General features: G+C 39.3%; 1 protein-coding gene across 1 annotated transcript in view; it reads left to right on the plus strand.

The window, feature by feature from the left end:
* Window positions 1-1,409: 1,409 nt before the first annotated feature.
* The window catches only part of RAB11FIP2 (RAB11 family interacting protein 2), a 32,162-nt gene continuing 15,038 nt past the window's right edge, over window positions 1,410-18,533 (plus strand). The window contains exons 1-3 of the mRNA XM_054637443.2: window positions 1,410-1,912; window positions 12,809-13,251; window positions 13,933-14,392. Coding sequence (XP_054493418.1) covers window positions 1,560-1,912; window positions 12,809-13,251; window positions 13,933-14,392 — 1,256 coding nt within the window. The 5' untranslated portion in view covers window positions 1,410-1,559. The remainder of the gene's footprint in view (window positions 1,913-12,808; window positions 13,252-13,932; window positions 14,393-18,533) is intronic.

Consider the following 18,533-nt stretch of genomic DNA (forward strand, 5'->3'; position numbering starts at 1 on the left):
ATCACTGCCAGGCAAAAACTGAGCATCAATGATGTATTTATTAAAATTGTGTACAGAGATGACATGAGGTAGGCTCAGGCTAATGACTGTATGTATACTGGTGATCCCCCCTTTTTGGGACCCTGGAAAATAACTTGCTTGGCATTAGGTATTTTTGGGTAGCATCATACTTTACTCTCCCTAATGGACTTCAGATTTAAGTTTTTCATTTTCTGTAGGTCTCAGCTGTGGGAACGTCCCCCAAGGTTTCTTTGCTCAGTAAATTGTGAGCCACAGACCGGGGAGTCACGAGTGAGGGGTGGTGGGTGAAGTATTATCTGACCTGGCTGCTGGTTTCCCAGCTTTTTATGGTTTGCAGGGATGGGATACAACTTGCAACCCAATTTTTTTTTTTTTTGGTAGAAACGATGTTAATACCCGTGACTCCACTTACAGGTGCGCGTGTAAACACGTGCAATCTCCAGGTGTACCATAAGCAAAATTATGTGTCCTCAAAACATCTCGTATAATATTTTTATTAATATTTTTGTATTTTGTAATATTCACTCTCTCATTTAAATCCAACAGATTTTCCAGGGCGGATGGATGGGGCTGGAAAATAAAGACGTTTCCGAAGCGATTTGGAGCAGGATGGGTTCCAGAGCAGCACCACTCCCGGCTGGCTCCGAGGCCATTCCCAAGCCCCTAATATTGAATAAAAATAACAACAATATACGCCTTTAGCCAAGTACCCTCCTCTCCACAGCTCCTGCAGAGCTCTCTGCCCGCTCCAGAAACAAAAATAGCGAAGAATTAATTAACGGGCCGGGGCTCTCAGCCGGGAGGGGGCCCCGGGAGCCCAGCGCTCCGTCACGCCCGGGGGAGCCGCGGCCTCTCCGGCCCTGCCCGCGGCAGCGGGGGTGCTCGGGGCGCTGGGCAGCGCTGCCCGGGCGGCCGGGAACGGCGGCGGAGGGAGGAGAGGGAGGGGGCGAACCCTGCCCTCTGCCCTCTGCCCGCCGCCGCCCGCAGCATGGGGAAGGCGGAAGCGGCGGAGCCGGCCCGTCAGGCCGGGCGGCGGCGGGGGGGCAGCGCGGCGAGAGGCTGAGGCGGCCGCGGCGGGGACGGGCGGACTGACGGAGGCAGCGAGGGCAGCCCGGCACCGAGCCCCCCGCCGGCACCGAACCGCCGCCGGCAGCGAGCCGGGACGGGCAGGGGGAGGCCGCCGCCGGCCTGCGGGGCCCCGCGGCGGAGCGGCCCTGCCCGGGGGATGCCCTGGGGGCGGCGCGGGGCCGGGCCGGCGGCAGCGGCGGGCAGGGCCAGGCCGGGCGCGGGAGGGCGGCGGGGCCGGGGCTGCGGCGGGACCTGCAGCCCCCGGCCATGGAGCCGCAGGTGGGGCTGCCGGGGAAGGGGGGGACCCGCGGGCTGGTGAGGGCCACCCGCGGCCAGCAGCGCTAGAGGAAGGACCAGCCGAGCCCCTGACAGGTGTCTCCGCCGTAAGTGCCCTTACGCAGTCCCTCGAGGACTGACAGACTTTGCGTTTGTTGTTATTGCTGCTGCTGCTGCTGCTGCGATCCTCAAAGATGATGTTGGCGGAGCAAGCCCAAAAGTGGTTCCCAACTCACGTGCAAGTTACGGTTCTTCAAGCCAAAGGTCTGAAGCCAAAAGGTAAAAATGGCAGCAACGATGCCTACACCATCATCCAGCTGGGCAAGGAGAAGTATTCCACCTCGGTGGCTGAGAAGACGCTGGATCCCATCTGGAAAGAAGAGGCCTCCTTCGAGCTCCCTGGACTACTCATGCAGGAGAATCCAGAAAAATACATCCTGTACCTGATTGTCATGCACAGGTCGCTGGTGGGGCTGGACAGGTTTTTGGGACAGGTAGCCATAAGTCTGAATGATATATTTGAAGACAAGCAAAGGCGGAAAACAGAGTAAGTGATGGTTGGTTTTTTTCATTATAATTTGTATTCTTTGGACAGTTGCACTTGGGGAGGGTGGGAAATAGTAGCCTTACTATGAACATAAGTAGTTTGAAATGAAATTAGTATCTTTCTGTCATTGATTCTGTGTTCAAATCTCTTAACCTATACAGTTATGTCATTGTGGCCTGACCTCTTCCAGAGGAGTTTACTGTAATCAAAGTGCTTACTGTGCACAGGGAAGGACTGTCAATAACATTAACTTTTCTGCCAAACTCTTGTGTGTAACATGAACTCATTACAGACTGTTTATCTAAGCATTTTTCTTTGTTCTGCACAGGGCCATACCCCCATTCATCTCCTACCTCAGTTTGAACCATGCTTGAGACTCAGATGCCCTGAAAGCTGGTGTGGTTCTCTTTAAAATTGTTTTCCTTCAGTTGCTTCAACCACGTGTCTTTAAATATTTTATATTTATGTTTTAGTGGTCAATGAACTGTGACTTAATGAAGGCTTACCACAACAGCACAGTGCTTTGCTGGTCCTGATTAATCTTAGGCCATGATCCCACAGGCTGCACTGTACAGCAGGCCTCAGCTGAGAAGACTGAAGAGAAATTTCAGCTCTTGTGGTAGCTTCCATCACTACCTACATAAGCCTTTGTCAAATAAATAGTGTTTGCCAGGAAGTTCAGGCACTGGAATGCAAAAAGAGGAATTTTTTTAAAAAAAGGCATCATAACAGTTTTTGAAGTTGAACTGTACTTATCTAATTCTCTGAGTTTTTCAACTAAATGAGTAAAGCTGTTATAATTCCATGGTTGCACAAAGGTGTTTGGTACCAGCATAATTTGTCCTCCATGTGTGTGTGTAACTCAGACTGTAGGTATGAGAGTACCACAGGCATGCCTGTGACCCATGCTTTGGGTTTGGTGTAGATATGCTTCTCCCACAGAAGTTGAATCAGAACAGCTTGGAGACCTCCAAGTGAGGTCTGTGTTGGCAGTGACATAAATGCTGACAGATCTGTCTGCAGTGGTTAAAAAGTTCCTGCTCCAGGTACCTTTCCTCCTCTGGTGTCTCTTCAGAAGAGTACAAAGGCTCCTGTGCCCAAATCTCAGCTGCTGAAATTAAAGTCTGGTATCCATAGTGATGGTGGGTCTGTGGTGAGGTGCTGAACTTGCATCCAAGCCACTAAAAGACTGGTGTTGCTTGTCTGTCTGTGACTGTGCCAGGGTTGGACCTCCAGCAGCATTGGCAGTTGGAAATGGAAATCCATATGGTTAACACCAGGCAGGGCTTCTTGGTCAGGCAATGGTTTCTGCTGAAACCACCTCAAAACCTGGTCCTACTTAAGTGCATGGCTGAGGTTGAAGAGCACCAAAGACAAGTCCAAGTCTCTTTGCCCTGGTGTTTGTTTTTGTAAACTGAATTTTTTGCAACACAGTATGTTCACAAACCATATGACAGGAAAGAAGAAGTCTGTGCAGAATCTCTTGTGGGTTCACTGCCTGGAGTATTGCACTTTTTAATTGCTTACCTTTTTATGGATAAACCAGTTATCTTGATGCAATACATGGTGATGCCTGTAGCCTTAGGGTCTTAATTTCTGTTAACACTTGATTCAAGAAGTTTCACTGCTCTTTAGACATGTATCTTAAAAATTCTTGACTCATAAGTTGTAATTATCTTGCAAGTCAGTAGTCAACTGCCTTAGTTGCAACACCTAGCAACAAGGTGAAAAACAAGGTGAATGAATGAGGGAGGAACCCTACGAGAAGTAAAGACTGTAAATCTAGATAGAAATATGTGTTCAGAAGCTGGAGTAAAATATGTAAATTATTCCATTATTACTGTGAGTAACAAAACTTCTTTTCCCTAGAAGAAGAAACGTAACCTCCTGTACCAGGTTTAGCAAAAGTAGTACTGGAGTTAGTCTTGCAAAATTATTCCAGAAATTTTTAAGTGGGGTAAGTAACACAGTCCTTGTGATAGTAAAACAAACATTCAGATCTGCAGTATTTTTATAGGAAGTTATGCTTAGCAGGGCTCCATAGGTGTTCTTTATTTTATCATTTCTTTCTCTGAAGTGGGAGGGAGGAACTCCTGCTATGTAGCTGTGGAGCAGTTCCTCCAGAGCAGCGCTGAAATCACCGGGGAACGCCGCGCGCTGCCTGCGAGCTCTGCTGCACGAGATGGGGGCATACGGGGGAAGCTTTACAAACAGCCTGAGTCCTTTCTTCAGAAGTTACTTGAGCATTTAAGATTGCAAATCTTATTAAAAGTTGATGGGTGTTAGGCTTCTAGGGCCGAACAGCCGTACTTGTAAAAGTCTTATGTAAGTGTAAAAGTGCGGCTGGGCGGCAAGTGGGATTTTTGGCAGCGCGTTCTCGCGTAATGCTGATTTAAATTCTTACCAGGAAGGAGCCACTGAAAAGTCCAGTTTTCCCCTTGGTGTCTTTAGGTGCTTAGAAACCTCAAAAATGTCCTTTCTAAAACTCGCTTTCAGACAAAAAAAAAGTAACTTAATTCTTAAGTTTCGATGTTTTTGAGAAGTTCTGTGGTTGTGTGCCCTCGTGCCACGCGGGTGGGTCGTGGCTGTCTCCTTGAAGCACTCGCTGGAGATGTGGATGCAATATTTGTATGTGTGTGTGGGACGAGGGCAAACTTTCAAGGATAGATTTACGAATGCAATCTCGAACAAAATGCTCTTTTCCCCCACTTTATTAAATCCTTTTTGATAGAAAATATTCCTATTCCTGTGTTGGCAGTAAACTAGGGGTAATATATTTGGACCTGAAGACCTTCTAACTGTGAGTGTGGTGTGGGAACTGAGACACCCAGCACCTTTCAAAACCAAGTCCAATGTCTTTGTTACCGAAGCATTCTGATGGTTGAAAGCTATATTCATTGTTTCAGAAACGCTAATCTGTTTTATTAAGCAATGTTTTTACTTTCAAATATGTTCAACAGGCTTGTGCTGTTATTAAATCCAGAGTTATTTTCTTATGTTGATGTAACCTTAACATTTCTTGCTTTGTTTGGGGATGAATGAGATCCAGTTATTTGATGAAGTGTCTATTGGTAATATTTCTACTTTTTAATATATTTAATAGCTTCCTCTTTCCAACACAGCTGTACATATGGTGCTGTAAGAGACAGACTCAAGAGTCACCAGGGTATTGCAAAAAAGATATTTAATATTCTGCACAATGCTGAACCATGTCAGCAATTCCCTAGTGCTTTTTTAGTAAGGAGGTATGAGAAGTGAAGGCTACCAGCTGATTCTGAATTCCTAGGAAGACCGTGGGGTGTGTGACATTTGGCTTTTTACATATTTTTTTAATTTAATGTTTTATAATTTGGAAGAAATAAATTTCAAAAATCATTGCAGACTCAGGAACATTATGTTAGGGAAAAATAATTTTTTTTTCTGTGGAGCTTTTTATGTTACTTGTCACATCTTAAGACGAATACTCCCTGCAGTAAAGTTTTCAGGCAGAGGTCTCATGATGGGATTGGTCTTGTGTTCTAAGAAACTTGCTCTGGCTCAAGACTTAATAAAACAATGTAGTATCTTTACTATAACTTGATAGGGAAAATTTTGTACACAATATCATACAATGCCCTTTTGCTTTCTGAAACTGATGATTTTTCAAATTCTTAAAAGTAAAAATTGCTGGAACAGTTAGGTCCAGATGCAGCTCAGATGGTCCCTCACTAGATCTCTTCCAGAGACTTCATCCAAAGCATCTGCAGGATCCCAGTTAATTTTCTTTCTTTCCTAGTGCAGAAATGCCCATTGTACTGTGAAAGTTCGTAAATTTGTGTCTCTGACATCTCATCTCTGCTGTAGTTGGAAATGGACAGGGACTTTTTACTTCTGCTCTTTTTTCCAGCGCTGAAAACTAGGCTCCAGATGCTGAAAGATTTTACTGAGGTTTTTTAACACTTCAAAAAGCTTTGGAAAAGCTTTAATGGAAGTGTATTTAGCAGAAGTTTTCAAATGTTACATTTCTGACATGGCTTTTATTTTTTGCAATAACATTGCGTGAGTTTTTTAATTCATGCTAAGAAATACATGGCAATTGTTTCTGTCTGCTCTCGCAAAATAAATATACCTCTTCTACTCTTCAATGAACAATGAACATATTCATCAATGAATGAACATCAATCAATGAACATACTGTTTTTAAGCATATATGCTTTTTTAAAATAATTTCAATTCACTTATAATTTACAGTTGCCTTAATGCTGCTCATAATCTGATTGCATAGCATCAAAACAAATTTTTGAGTTACCATGAAATAAAAAATACTAACTTTCTGAAATGTCTTAATTTACTGAAGTATTTTTCAGTTGTTTTTTACAATGACTCTTAACTTTCCTGGTGTTACTTATTTCCTCTGCTTTTGCTTCATCCTTGTTACTCTCTAATTCCACTCTGTTTATTGTCTATTCCTTCATGAGCTTTCCTGGACGTCTCATTTTATTGTATGTTCGGCTGATTTAAGATGTAACACTTGTTTGGAATGCTATAAATTTGAGAAGGCAGGTGATGTAGAGTTATTATTTCTTGTGGACATGGTGGAGGAGACATCTTTTATTTGTGATTTAGTTCTTCTTCTCCCTGGGGTCTATAATACCTCAACATCACTCCCCTCCACTCACACACAAATTGCAGCACTTGTTAAAAAAATGCTTGCTTGAGCATAATACAGTGAAGGAATCTTGGCCTTTTCTAAAGATGCCTCTCAGCTTCTGTTGATCATAAAAAAGAGTCAAAACCAGCTTCTCAGCAAGCAAACAAAAGGAACTCATGGCTGGCCATGATCAGTACCCCTGTGTGGTAGGCACTGCCTTTAGTGCTGCTGAGCTTCCTGGAAGATATGCAAATGAAGTGACTTTTTCCAAATTAATGTGAATTCTTTCTTGGCAGCTTCTGTCTTGGATATAAACTCCCTCTTCAACTGCCTCTGCTCTGTCCTCTCTCTCATCTGTAGCAGCATAAGCAAGAGGGAGGCTTCAAATACATCTGGAATTATGAACAAGCAGACAACTAGTAAATAGATAATATATGGGCTCAGTGCTTGTTAATGAGTGGCAACCATTTTAATAATACTTCTACAAAACATAGCACACTATTATTTACTCATGTTTAGTCTTAAATTTAGTTTAAACAAGAAAAATGAAGGGATGAGCTTCAATAGTAGTGGAAATGGCAGGGTGTAACAGAAAATGTCTTTATTGTGGTTAAAGCAAGAGAAAAATCTTGTTCCACTCAAGGCAAAAGTGGGAAGAGTAGTAACTTAGAAATTTGTTAAAGGCACAGAAATAAAGAGCAGCCTGGAGATTCTGTATGGGTTGTCTTGTGGTACCACTCATTAAATGAAAAAAGAAAATAAGGGATGTCAGTAGTGAGGAACAAAAGAGAAAGATGGTTATGGGAGAAAACAAAGTTTTGCCCAGCTGTAGCTTTATGGACTGATATTTTCAAATTTTTCATTATGGAGTGATATTTTCAAATTATTTAATAATATTCCTAGCATTTACATTTTGACAACAAAATCCATGCACATCCTCTCAATAAGTCATAACTCTGAGTCAGAGTCTAAGTGCCATCTGTAATGAAATGCTTCTCCATTTTCTGTGCACACATACTCAACTCAAATAACTGGCTTTAATTCTCATACCTTCAGTTAGTTTGTTTCTAACACAGAAGTATTCACACATAGTCTTTAGCCAAAATAATAAGTAAACTAAGACCACTTTAATGACTTTGATTCCAGTTGATGTTAGCAAACCCCATAGTGAGGGTGTTGTGATAGCTGTCAGTTCCCATATGTTTTGTGGTGTTACAATGTCACTCTGTAGTATTTATATTAAACTTATTTCAATATCATTTCAGTTGGCTTCCAGAAAGTAAGAATATTCATCTTTGTGAGTGTCATCACTTATTTTAATAAATAATTTGTTTTCCTCTTAATTTCCCTTCATACCCAATGCAGTCTGTGCTCAGCCCTTTGCCTTAATTTTTCCTACTTGCTGACTTTTGGGGCAGCCTCTCAGTATGGTATCAGAATGATTTAGCACAAAACATACTTCTGCATTTTTCAAAGTGCATACTCTGCTAAATGAAAATGTCAGACAGTTGTGGGCTTTGGATGTTGTTTTTTATCAATTAGCTGTGGACATTTTGTTAGTGGGCTTTTGTGGAACAAGTATCTTCAGTGTATCTATCTTAACAATAATCATCAATTTTGTTTTTGTGACAGCTGATGGACATGTTCTATCATTGAGATTCTGATGGTCTTTTATAGGGGTAAATTTAGAAGTATCTGCTTGTATAGAAAATTAGATGTGTAGCAGATCAGGGTGCTGATTTTTGCCTGTAAAATCAAGGTCAGAAGCCTTGGTGGATGCTGTGATGATTATGTGGCTTTTTGCAAAATTTCTTCAGTAATTTGTGAATTGAAATAAAGATTTTGTAAAATTCTTTGGGTTTTTCAGCAAAGCAAAACTAGATCAGCTCAACAGATCATTACTGGTAGAGTGAAGGTAGAGAGGGGTGTATTTGAGAAGCAGAAAGATGGGGAAATTCCTTCAATACTTTCCATCTTTGGCACTGTCCAGAAGACAGAGTTGGGAGATTGTTTGCACAGGATGAATGTGCTGGCTGGAACACTTAATTCCTGTTGAAACTGGTAGATAAGTTACCCAGTGGTTTGGGAGGCTGTCAAAGTATATAATTAAAATGTAATTGAAATTAGGTAGTGCTTTTTCTTAACTTTGCTGTCAGCCCATCCTGCTCACTGTTCCATGGTGAGCAGAACAGGATGCTTCTTCAAAGGAGAGAGAGGGATAACACTTGGAAGTGTCAGATTCTGAGGCAGATTTGGAGGACAGATAAAATCAGAAAAGGTAAGGAAAAAACCAGCTGAAAGTCTATAGATCACTAACTATTTAAATTAAATAGACAGGCCAGGGTTTTGTAACTTGCTCTTTTGTAGTAGCTTATTTCAATTTTCTCCTTCACCCTGCCTGTCTGTCTTCCCCAAGGTGAGGGTTCATTACAGGTAAGGCTGCTCAAGTTAGGAGAGCTTGCTTTTTCCACCCTTAGTTTGCTTTTTTCACCCCATAATAAACTAATCTTGTCATGGGTAGAAAGAAGGCATGCTGCTTCCATAGGGGTTTAGCTTTCTAGGGCTGCCTGGTCAGCAGGATTTTTCCTATTTAGCCTTGCATGTTGAGCTTCTCTTTGCACATTCAAGAAAATTGTCAGCATGCAGAGGGGCAATTTATAGAATACTTAAAAGTAAAAATTAACAGAAACCTGTGCAAGGTTTCAGACAAAGCCCTGAAAAACAGATGAGAGAAAGAAGCAAGGGTTGTTCTGATGGAAGCCATCGGGAAAAAAGTTGAAATTAGAGGGTGTATGGAGGACATTGCCCTAGAGAACATTTGAAGGTGAGAGCAAGAAGAATGAATGTGATTCCAAAGGCAATAGGGCTTCCTTTGAAGTTGGGAAAATTTGCCAGACTTTGTACAAGGTCTGTTTAAATAAAGACTGTCTGCAAGACTGGATGTAATATTTGGTTATTAAGTAAAAGGGCATCTGCTCTCATAAAAGCCACCATGTTTTGTTCATGTATGTTATTGGCTATTTTCCTACTTTGTACAGGCTTTCTATAGAATAAGCTTATGGCAGCCTGACAAATGGAGCATTTATTGTGGCTAAAAGTACTGTAAACAAAACCAAAATAGCAAGTTTTATTGGCTTTTATAATACATTTCAATTTTTTAAATTGGCAGTAGTATAGTGGAATTTAGTGTTTTAGGACCCAAATGTTGTTATCTGAAAACAGTGGACTTCATTTCCCCATTCTTTTTTCTCTCCTCTACAGAGCTGTTTTTTCTATTTGCTGCTCACGCCCATGTGTTGTCGAAACAGATTCTAATAAGAAACATTTATGGTCTTAGTTGCTCGTTCACGTGCAGCTCCACATAAATGCATTGCCTGCATTTGTTCTCATCTGTTTAAAAAAGTAATTAGTTGCCTTTGAATTTTGAGGAAAATCATGATTTGAGTCTGCTTCTCATATTGTCTTGTTATGAGCTGAAGCATATGGAACCTTCATTATAAGTGAAACAAGATAAACTCTCCAAGGTAACAAAGAAACCTTCTTGAAATGCCTATGAAAATTAAATATCTGTCTTTCATACAAAGATTTGATCCAGCAATCATTATTCAAATAGAAATTCCATTGAAGACCAGAGGAATTTTGCTGGAGTAAAAGAGTTTATGATTAAATTCTGTTGGAATCAGTAGCAGTGTTGAACCTGGTTCCAGCAGGACCTGCTGTTGTCTTCCTAGGGAAAGGAGAGTTTCTTTGTTTTCCCATCTGAACTAACTTTTAATGTCAAATTCTTCAAGATACGCTTTGAAAAGAAATGTAGAAGCTATGAAGGCAAGGTGTTAGTTGTGGGCTTCTCTTTAAGAAGAGGCAAATGTCAAAATAGTTCATTTGCCCTTAGCAGGTGAGTGCTGGTAATGACACAGCATTGTTGATTGGTGGTAAGAACACCAATAATTGTTAAATAATTTTTTAAAATAAAATACCTTCTTCCCCATAGCAAAACATTAAGAATTTATGTCTTGTACTTGTTCTAAAACAAGTTAAGTGTCATTGGTAAATTTAAGATTTTGGTCATTCAGAAGCAGAAACATAGAAAAATTCACCAGTTTTATCAGAGATAGAGTATCAATGTTTGAACCCTGTGAGGAGAGGGAAAAAGGGAATGTTTTGTTACAGTGTAGGCTGAGATATTAAATTTGAATGTCAAAAAGTGAAGTCCTTTCTCCCTCCTACACTTCTTAAACCACTCATGAGCCTTATTTGTGCTGGTGTGTATATTTAGTGTGTGGCTGAGGAGCTGTGGGAGGACTTTCTCATTTGCAGGATGGTTTTTGTTTGGGGTTTTTAATCTGCCCAGGAGCTGTCTGAGCAAGGCTTGCTCACTATGGCTGGGTACTGTTTCTATTTTTTTAAGGGAATATGTGAACATATTTTCTTTTAAGGAGAGTTTTAATGAAAGTAGGCTATCTTGTCTTCCAGTTTTTGCCATGTTATGTAGCACACAGACAATTGACTTTTGGTTCTGTTTTTGTTTTCTGTAACAACTCTATAGATGACTTAAAGTGTTTCTGGAATCAGTTACCAAAGAATTGAAGCATTATTAACTAAAAGGAAAAACAATCCATCTTCTTCAGACACATATTCCAGGTTTTGTATTTCATTTAAAGTACATAAATGAAGTTGCCTCACAACAGAAGAAAAGCTATTTTCCTAAAGATTTAATTATCCTTCACCTGGTTTGAGCTTCTGGGCCTACTGGTCTGGATTTATATTGTCCATTGTGAGAACAGAGGAGGTCTGATTCGTTATTTTGCTTTAGTATGAAGTATAAAATCTTGTGAATATCACAAAGCAACATTAAAAAAAAAGGCATAATAATACTCCTTATCCTTTTGTTATGTCTTTGGTGTGTCACTTTTGGAATTATTTTCTCAACTCAAAACATGTAATCTCTGCCTGAAAACTTGATTACAGCTGTCACCTTTAAAATATATTTATGAAATCTGAAAATAAATTGAGGGCTATTTTTCTCCTTTCCTGACCTGTTTTTTTTCCTATATTTGGCAGGATTGAATAATGTATGTATAACTGTATAATCCATTTTATATCTGTGTTAACAGACAATTTAATTTCTTAGTCTCTCCAATTCAAAAGTTACTGGTGGTAAGGCACTGTTGTGAGTCTGTGTGCATGGATTTCTCCTGAAAATGGGTTTAGAGCACTTCTTTGGAGCTGGTGAATCTGAAATATGCCCTTGTGACCTTTTGAAATAGGGAAAGGCTCTTGGTGATGGTTGTGAAGAAGGGATTGTGTGTTGGTCATTCATGTAGGTGAAGCTGTGGAGGGAAGATTGAGCCATAATTGTGCAGATGCTTCCATGGGACAATGGAGCACAATAGGGAAGGAATAAGACACTTGGATAATGATAAAGCTTTTGCTGGACCTGGCAAAGAAGCACACTTGGCTTTTTGAAACAGATGATCACACCTTTGATCTCTTTTCAAGGAGTGGGGATTTATGTCATGGTTCCAAAGGAAATATTTCTGAAGTTAATCCTGCTGCTGACCTGCAGAAGAGAGGATGCTGTTGGATACACCTACGTGCTCAGTTGTGCCTGTGGAGTTTCTGTCAGCATCCAGAGGGGAGGCAGTTGCAGAATTGAAATGGTGGCTGACTGTTCAGGGCTCTCAGATATTTCTTAGCCAGCATTGCTGCAGTTGTCATAAATCTTAGCCAGTGCTTAGAAGGAAGGAAAGAGGGGAAAATGTTTGCTAGTGTGTAAACCTGGGAAAAATCCAAGGAGAAAAGGTTACTAGATCATGTAGTTGCCACATAGAATACATTAATACACATCACTGCTAAATAAAGGACACTTGAAGACTATTAAAAAAAATAAAGTGTATCTGTATTTATAATTAAGTACAAATTCTCCTTCATAAGCAGATGGAAGCCCTTAACTTTGGTGATGTTTTGTCAGCTTCCAAAGTTGATTTTGATTTTGAAACAGGTGATCACTGTAAAGAGCTTCTCTTGCTTGGTTATTTAGTTTTGAAACAAATATAAACGAATTTTTTTGCTGAAAACAAATATAAGCAAAGAAGTTGTCTTTGAAAACAAATATAAACAAAGATTTTCAGTGCAGGAATGGTTGAATCTTTGATACAGGATTTGGATTTTCATACTTTAAATTGTTCTAACCAGATGCATTAACCAACTAACGGGAGTGTAATGATAGAAAAACACAACTTAATTTGCTCTTTTTCTCCTTCAAGGTGGTTTCCCCTAGAATCCAGACAAGGGAAGAGAACAAAAGACAGAGGAGAAATCAATGTCAATATTCAGTTTATGAGGAATAACATGACAGCAAGTATGTTTGATTTGTCAATGAAGGACAAAACCAAATCCCCATTTGCTAAACTAAAAGACAAAATGAAGGGTCGGAAAAACGATGGGACGTTTTCAGACACATCCTCTGCAATCATCCCAAGTACTCACACACCTGATGCAAATCTAGAGGTGTGTAGTGGTGAGGTGCAAATGAAATCAAAACCAAAAAAACCTTTCCTCTTGGGCCCTCAGAGGCTGTCCTCAGCTCACTCCATGTCAGACCTGACAGGACCCCACGTCTCCTCAGAGAAGATGAAAGCCAGCACTGTTGGCTACACCCATCTTTTCAGGCGCCAGCTGGAGTCCTTTGGTTCTGTTGATGAAGGGGGTAAGTAACACTCCTGACCATTGCAATTACAGCTCACTGCTCTTAGAGCATTGAGAATCTCTTGCTTTAGTTTATGAAGCACTTACAAGGCCAAAATGTTAAGTACTGCTGGCCTATTTTTTATGCTTTCTTTAATTTCTGGTAACTCATGATTGCTGTTTCTGAGCATAAGAAATAACTTGCATCGCTCATGATCTATGACAGTTTAGCATTGTCTCTTATTATGTCCTCATCTGAGAGTATATTGCATTCCAGAGGGGACTCTAGGCAAAATAGCATCTTGTGAGAAATAAGTCTAATTAAAAAGTCAAAAACTATCACCAAATTTTAAACCTGATTTATACAAAGAACTGAAAATACTTTGAATTGCTCAAAGTTATTATGCAACATCATGCTATTGTCTCTGGAATGGCACACCAGTCATAGCTGTCTTCTCTGTGGAAATTCATTTTCATGTAGGAAGCAAAAATTTCCTGTGGTGCCTATCCATAAACATTTCTGAAACATGAAATCAAGGCCACAGCTGTTTTTTTTTTTTTTAATAGCTTAGTTAATCACCAGTGTTTTGAACTGAGGCTCAATTGCAAAGCTTCTAGATCTAAGCTAAAATGGGTTTTCTGCATGTCATAAACTGTGATATAGTGTCTCATTGATAATATACTAATGACAGATTGTTTGCAGGGAGTCTAAAATCTCCACACAGAAGGACATTAAGTGTTGATACTTCTAAAATGAGCCAACTTGACAGCACAGTTGATGAAACTGCACTTGAAGCACAAAATGACCCATTTAATGTGAGTGCTTCGTTACCCCAAAAATTTGCTACACTGCCAAGACAGAAGAATCCATTTGAAGAAAGCCCAGCAACGTGGGATCAAAACATAAGTCTGTTCTCCAAACCTGTCGAGATCAGAAAAGAAATTAAAAAAGAGAAAAAAGAGAAAGTTAGTCTTTTTGAAAGAGTGACTGGAAAAAAAGATAGCAAGAGGTCAGATAAACTTAGCAATGGGGGATCAGAGAGTTCTAGTGACTTGAAATCACCGAGTGCGTTTGGGGAAGCTCATCAGGAGAGTTTTGATTATGATTCCACTAATCCGTTTATGGCAAACTTCAAGCCTACGAGCATGTTGCCATCTTCAAGGTAGGTTTTTGCTGTATTTCAATCTGATATCTTGAACATGTTATATAAATGAAAATGTGGAGTATTGAGGAACACAATCTTCGTGCTTTATACATGTTTATATCAGTGCTTTTCTGTTTCTAAGTATGTTACAAACTTTTTTATGTAATTTGATCGTTTCCTGCTTTGTTTTGAAGTGACTTCTTTATTGCTAATATGTGCTGTGAAGGTTTTTGGGTGCTTGTGTTTGTGGAAGACCTTGTTTGTGTTTTAGAATGGGCTCTCCCTCAAGTCTCCTGCTTTACCTGAACATTCATTGCTAATCTATTACATTGCCCTAAGTCAGCTTTTGAGAGGGAAAGGTTTCAAGTGGAAGGGGAAGAGGAAACTGACTGAATAAGAGTGGTGCAAATGGGATTAGTGAAAAGAAATCCTGTGGATGTCACTATTTGGGGGGGGGGAAAAACAAAGGAGTATTTAGGTTCCTATGTTAGAGTACAAGAATTAAAGAACATTCTGTTTCTAAATGGGAGCACCCACATGAACTCTTATCTCACTTGAATTCATTTTGCTCACTGCAGCTTTGCTGAGTTCTGTGCATTGAAAGTGTTGCACAAGGCAGCAGTTTATGTCTTGAGCAGAATGAATTAAGTTACAGGGATGATAAAAAACTTTGATTTAAATAATCCATTCTAATCTTTATTTGTCTATCAATGCTTTACTTGTTTTCTTTAAGAAAAAGTGTAACTCACTTTTAGTTCCCTTCCAGGGTTCTGTATGCTAGTGAGAAAGATAATCTTGGCTGCCTGTCTCTCTTTATACATGCATAAATACATATATATATTTATGTACACTGCCACCCACATATACTGTTCACAATAGATAAATGTTTAAGAAGGTAATTAACTTTCATTCCTTTGCATTCTTTTTTGTTTTGTATATAAATGACAGGAATTAGCAGTCCTTGCTTTTTCAAGGTAATCAGTCATTTCTGTGTAATGACTTAAATTTGGTAGAAAATGCATTTGAAACTAAAATGCTTCAAACTGGAATCCGAAGGCTGTAAAATCAATCACTGTTTTAAATGGAAAACATAGTTCTAGAAAATTCACCTTTTCCTGTGTATTAGTTCCTTAATTAATGACATGAGTAGTTTCTCTGTTAAAAAAAAAGGTTTTTGTTGTCTTGTTCTCTTAGAAGAGAGGGATCTTATTGTGTTCCAGCTCAGTTTTCTACATGAGTTAGAATGCATGCACTCCTGATTTAAACTTAGAATTATTTTCTTAACAAAGCTAATCATGGATGTGAATTAGGGAACTGAACTGAAATGGAACTGCCTTAGAAAAGAAGTTGTTGCTAGAAGCTCATCTGACCTCAACAAATTATCTGCTTAGAGCCTTCCATGAGTCCAGTCAGTTCCTAGTGTCTTAAATGACATGTTTATACACAATCTTAGAATATTTTTTGTTTAATGAAGTATTTCTCTGGATTAGCTTAAGGTTAGGTTGTAGCTTGGTTTGTCAGAAGGTAAACTTCTGTTTTGGTAAGTTCCTTTAAAGAGAAATAATTCAAATAACAAAATTGCATAGCATTTTTTTTTTTAATGAAACACTGTATTCAGGCAGATGCTAGATATAATGAGTGAAATCTTTTGAAGTTCTTGAATGCAGCAGATCTTGATAAATATAAAACTTAATGGTAATCACGATGGACTTGTTTTCTTTGTTTTGTAATTAAAAAGCTCATCACAGTTCCCATTCAGAAGGACTGTAGTCATTTGTTTCTGTCTTTGTTTGAGAGTCCCTTTTACTGGTTCTTGACTTTTATGTAAACATAAACTTTTGATAAGACAAATAGATATTATTTTATTTTCAAACAGCCAAAACAGTAAACATTCTGACCTTTTTTGTGAAACAGCTATTATGGCATAATGTCTAGCATGCACTAAGTTAAGTTAGAAGCTCTTGTTTTTTATATGTTCTAATATGATGTTCTGTGTGAAGCTTTTAGACTTAGTTTACTTTCTTCCAAATGTATCTTATAGAATTATTTTCTTTTGAAGTAGAAACTAATACAAAATGTGCATATTTAATAAGTTTACAGTTTAAGTTCACCTTTTATCTGTGGAGGATTTCTCAGATGGAATCCATTTTTGAATTTTTTGAACTAGTGATACTGAAGAAAGAATTTGTATGAATATGAGCCCAAAATAAATGAAGCTGGGTAACAAATTCAGTATGCAGAAAGTGTAGAAAGGGAATTTAGTCTTTGGGTTGTTTCTTATTTACTCAATGTGCTGTTAAGATCTTTTGGATGAATCCCATTTGTGCAAGTAAACCAGGCAGTACATTTTTATTAGGGTGTGTCCAAAATTAGTGTTCTCTTGTGGACCAGGTGTTTGCTTTGCAGGTGGATCTCCCACTTAACCCCACCTTGCTAAGCCTTGGTTTGGGTGATGGAACATCCTGAGCTGATGAAATCCCACTGGAGGATGTATTCCAGGAGCACACTGGAGCCATAAAACACCCAGTCTGTGGGACCAGGCTGGACATAGAGAAAAGTGGAAGGGAAAAACCCAGCCCATAGCATCCCTCCCTCAAAAAAAACCCACCAAACCCAGCTCCTTCCTGTTTGTGGTGTGACTGTCACGTTCTCAGTGCTGGTGAAGCCACATCTGAAACCTTAGGGGGAAGCTTTTCAGTGACTTTGGTGAACCTTGGGTCAGGCTTAAGTCCATTCTTATTAATTGTGGTTGGCAATGTTGAGTGAGCAGTAACAATGTGGAGGGCACAGCTCATGGCATCAGCTGGGTGAGCTGCTGAATAGCCCTTCACCAGCCCATCCTGCAGTGCTGAGCTGGCTGGCTAAATGCTCTGTCACTAATTACTCCTACTTACTAATTAAACAAATGAAGATAAGTATATCTTCCACGTGTTGCTCAGCTGCTGATCCAAGAATTATAGAAGTGGTTCAGCAGCACTTCTAGGATTTTTTTTTTTTTCCAAAAGCAAGTATGCCAGGATTATATGAATTTTTTTAATTGCTATTATTTATTATTGTTGTTTCAAGAAGGTTTTAGAAGTATTTTGGAGAAGCAAAACAAATACCTATTTAGTTTGTATATAATACTTATTGACAGGAAATCACAAAATATGGACCCCTAATTTCTATTAATCCCTGATCTGGCAAAGTTGTTCCCTGGTTTTGACTAAATCTGTAAAATAGGGATGATACTTTGCCTCCTGCAAATGCTGAGTGGATAAATGAGTAATTTTAAAGTGTTTTTACAGATATGATATAGCAGAGTTACATAAGTGTTAAGATTGGGGTTTCCATTGTCTGTTCTAGGAATAGTAGATATATTTGTGACCTGATTTCTTGACAATTTAAAAATGCAGGAGTCTCATAGTGAAACAAAAAATGCTGGTTTTGCAAATACTACAAAATCTGTTAGTTCCAGAGGTTTTGTATCGTATAGCCAATGAGGAATTTTTAAGTAAACAATGTCTAGTGCTCTTAGCCAGCATTTACCAATAATGATTTTGGTTTTGTACTTCTTAATGCACTGTTTTGAAACTTTTACCCAATATTGCCTTAAATTGCACTCATTCTTACAATTACTGCTATTGTGGCTCTCAGGAGGTTAATTTGCAGTCAGAAGCCACGTGGCTTTTGTGTTGAACACAGTTAAAGAAACTGAGGGTGCTCCTGGAAAACAAAGATTGTTTTGTGCCATAACCAAAGCCTGTGCATCGTTTTTCTGAAATTGTTTTTGTTTAGGAAAATACACGACACTACACTACAGGCTAATAAACTGATGTGAAAATTTCTCAATTTACACCACTTGACAAGTGCTAAAAGAAAAGCATCTTTAATTTTAATGTGTTATTAAGACCTTTTTAGAGAGATTGTACAAGTTATTAACAAGGTCCTCTGAGACAGGAGACGGGTAATTAACAAGACCTACAGAAAGGGAGTTTAGGTAATTAACAAGATCTCAGGCACTGGACACAGGGAGACAAATAGTCCAATATTTAAAGCTGACAGGTTGTTACTAGTCAGATCAAATTCCAGATCTGGGAAACTGGATTGGTGTTTGGGAGCTTTCTACTAAACATTTTATATATATATATATATACACAAATAATGTCTGTGTCTGTAT

This window comes from Agelaius phoeniceus, chromosome 9 (genome assembly GCF_051311805.1).
Source record: "Agelaius phoeniceus isolate bAgePho1 chromosome 9, bAgePho1.hap1, whole genome shotgun sequence".
NCBI classification, from domain to species: Eukaryota; Metazoa; Chordata; class Aves; order Passeriformes; family Icteridae; genus Agelaius; species Agelaius phoeniceus.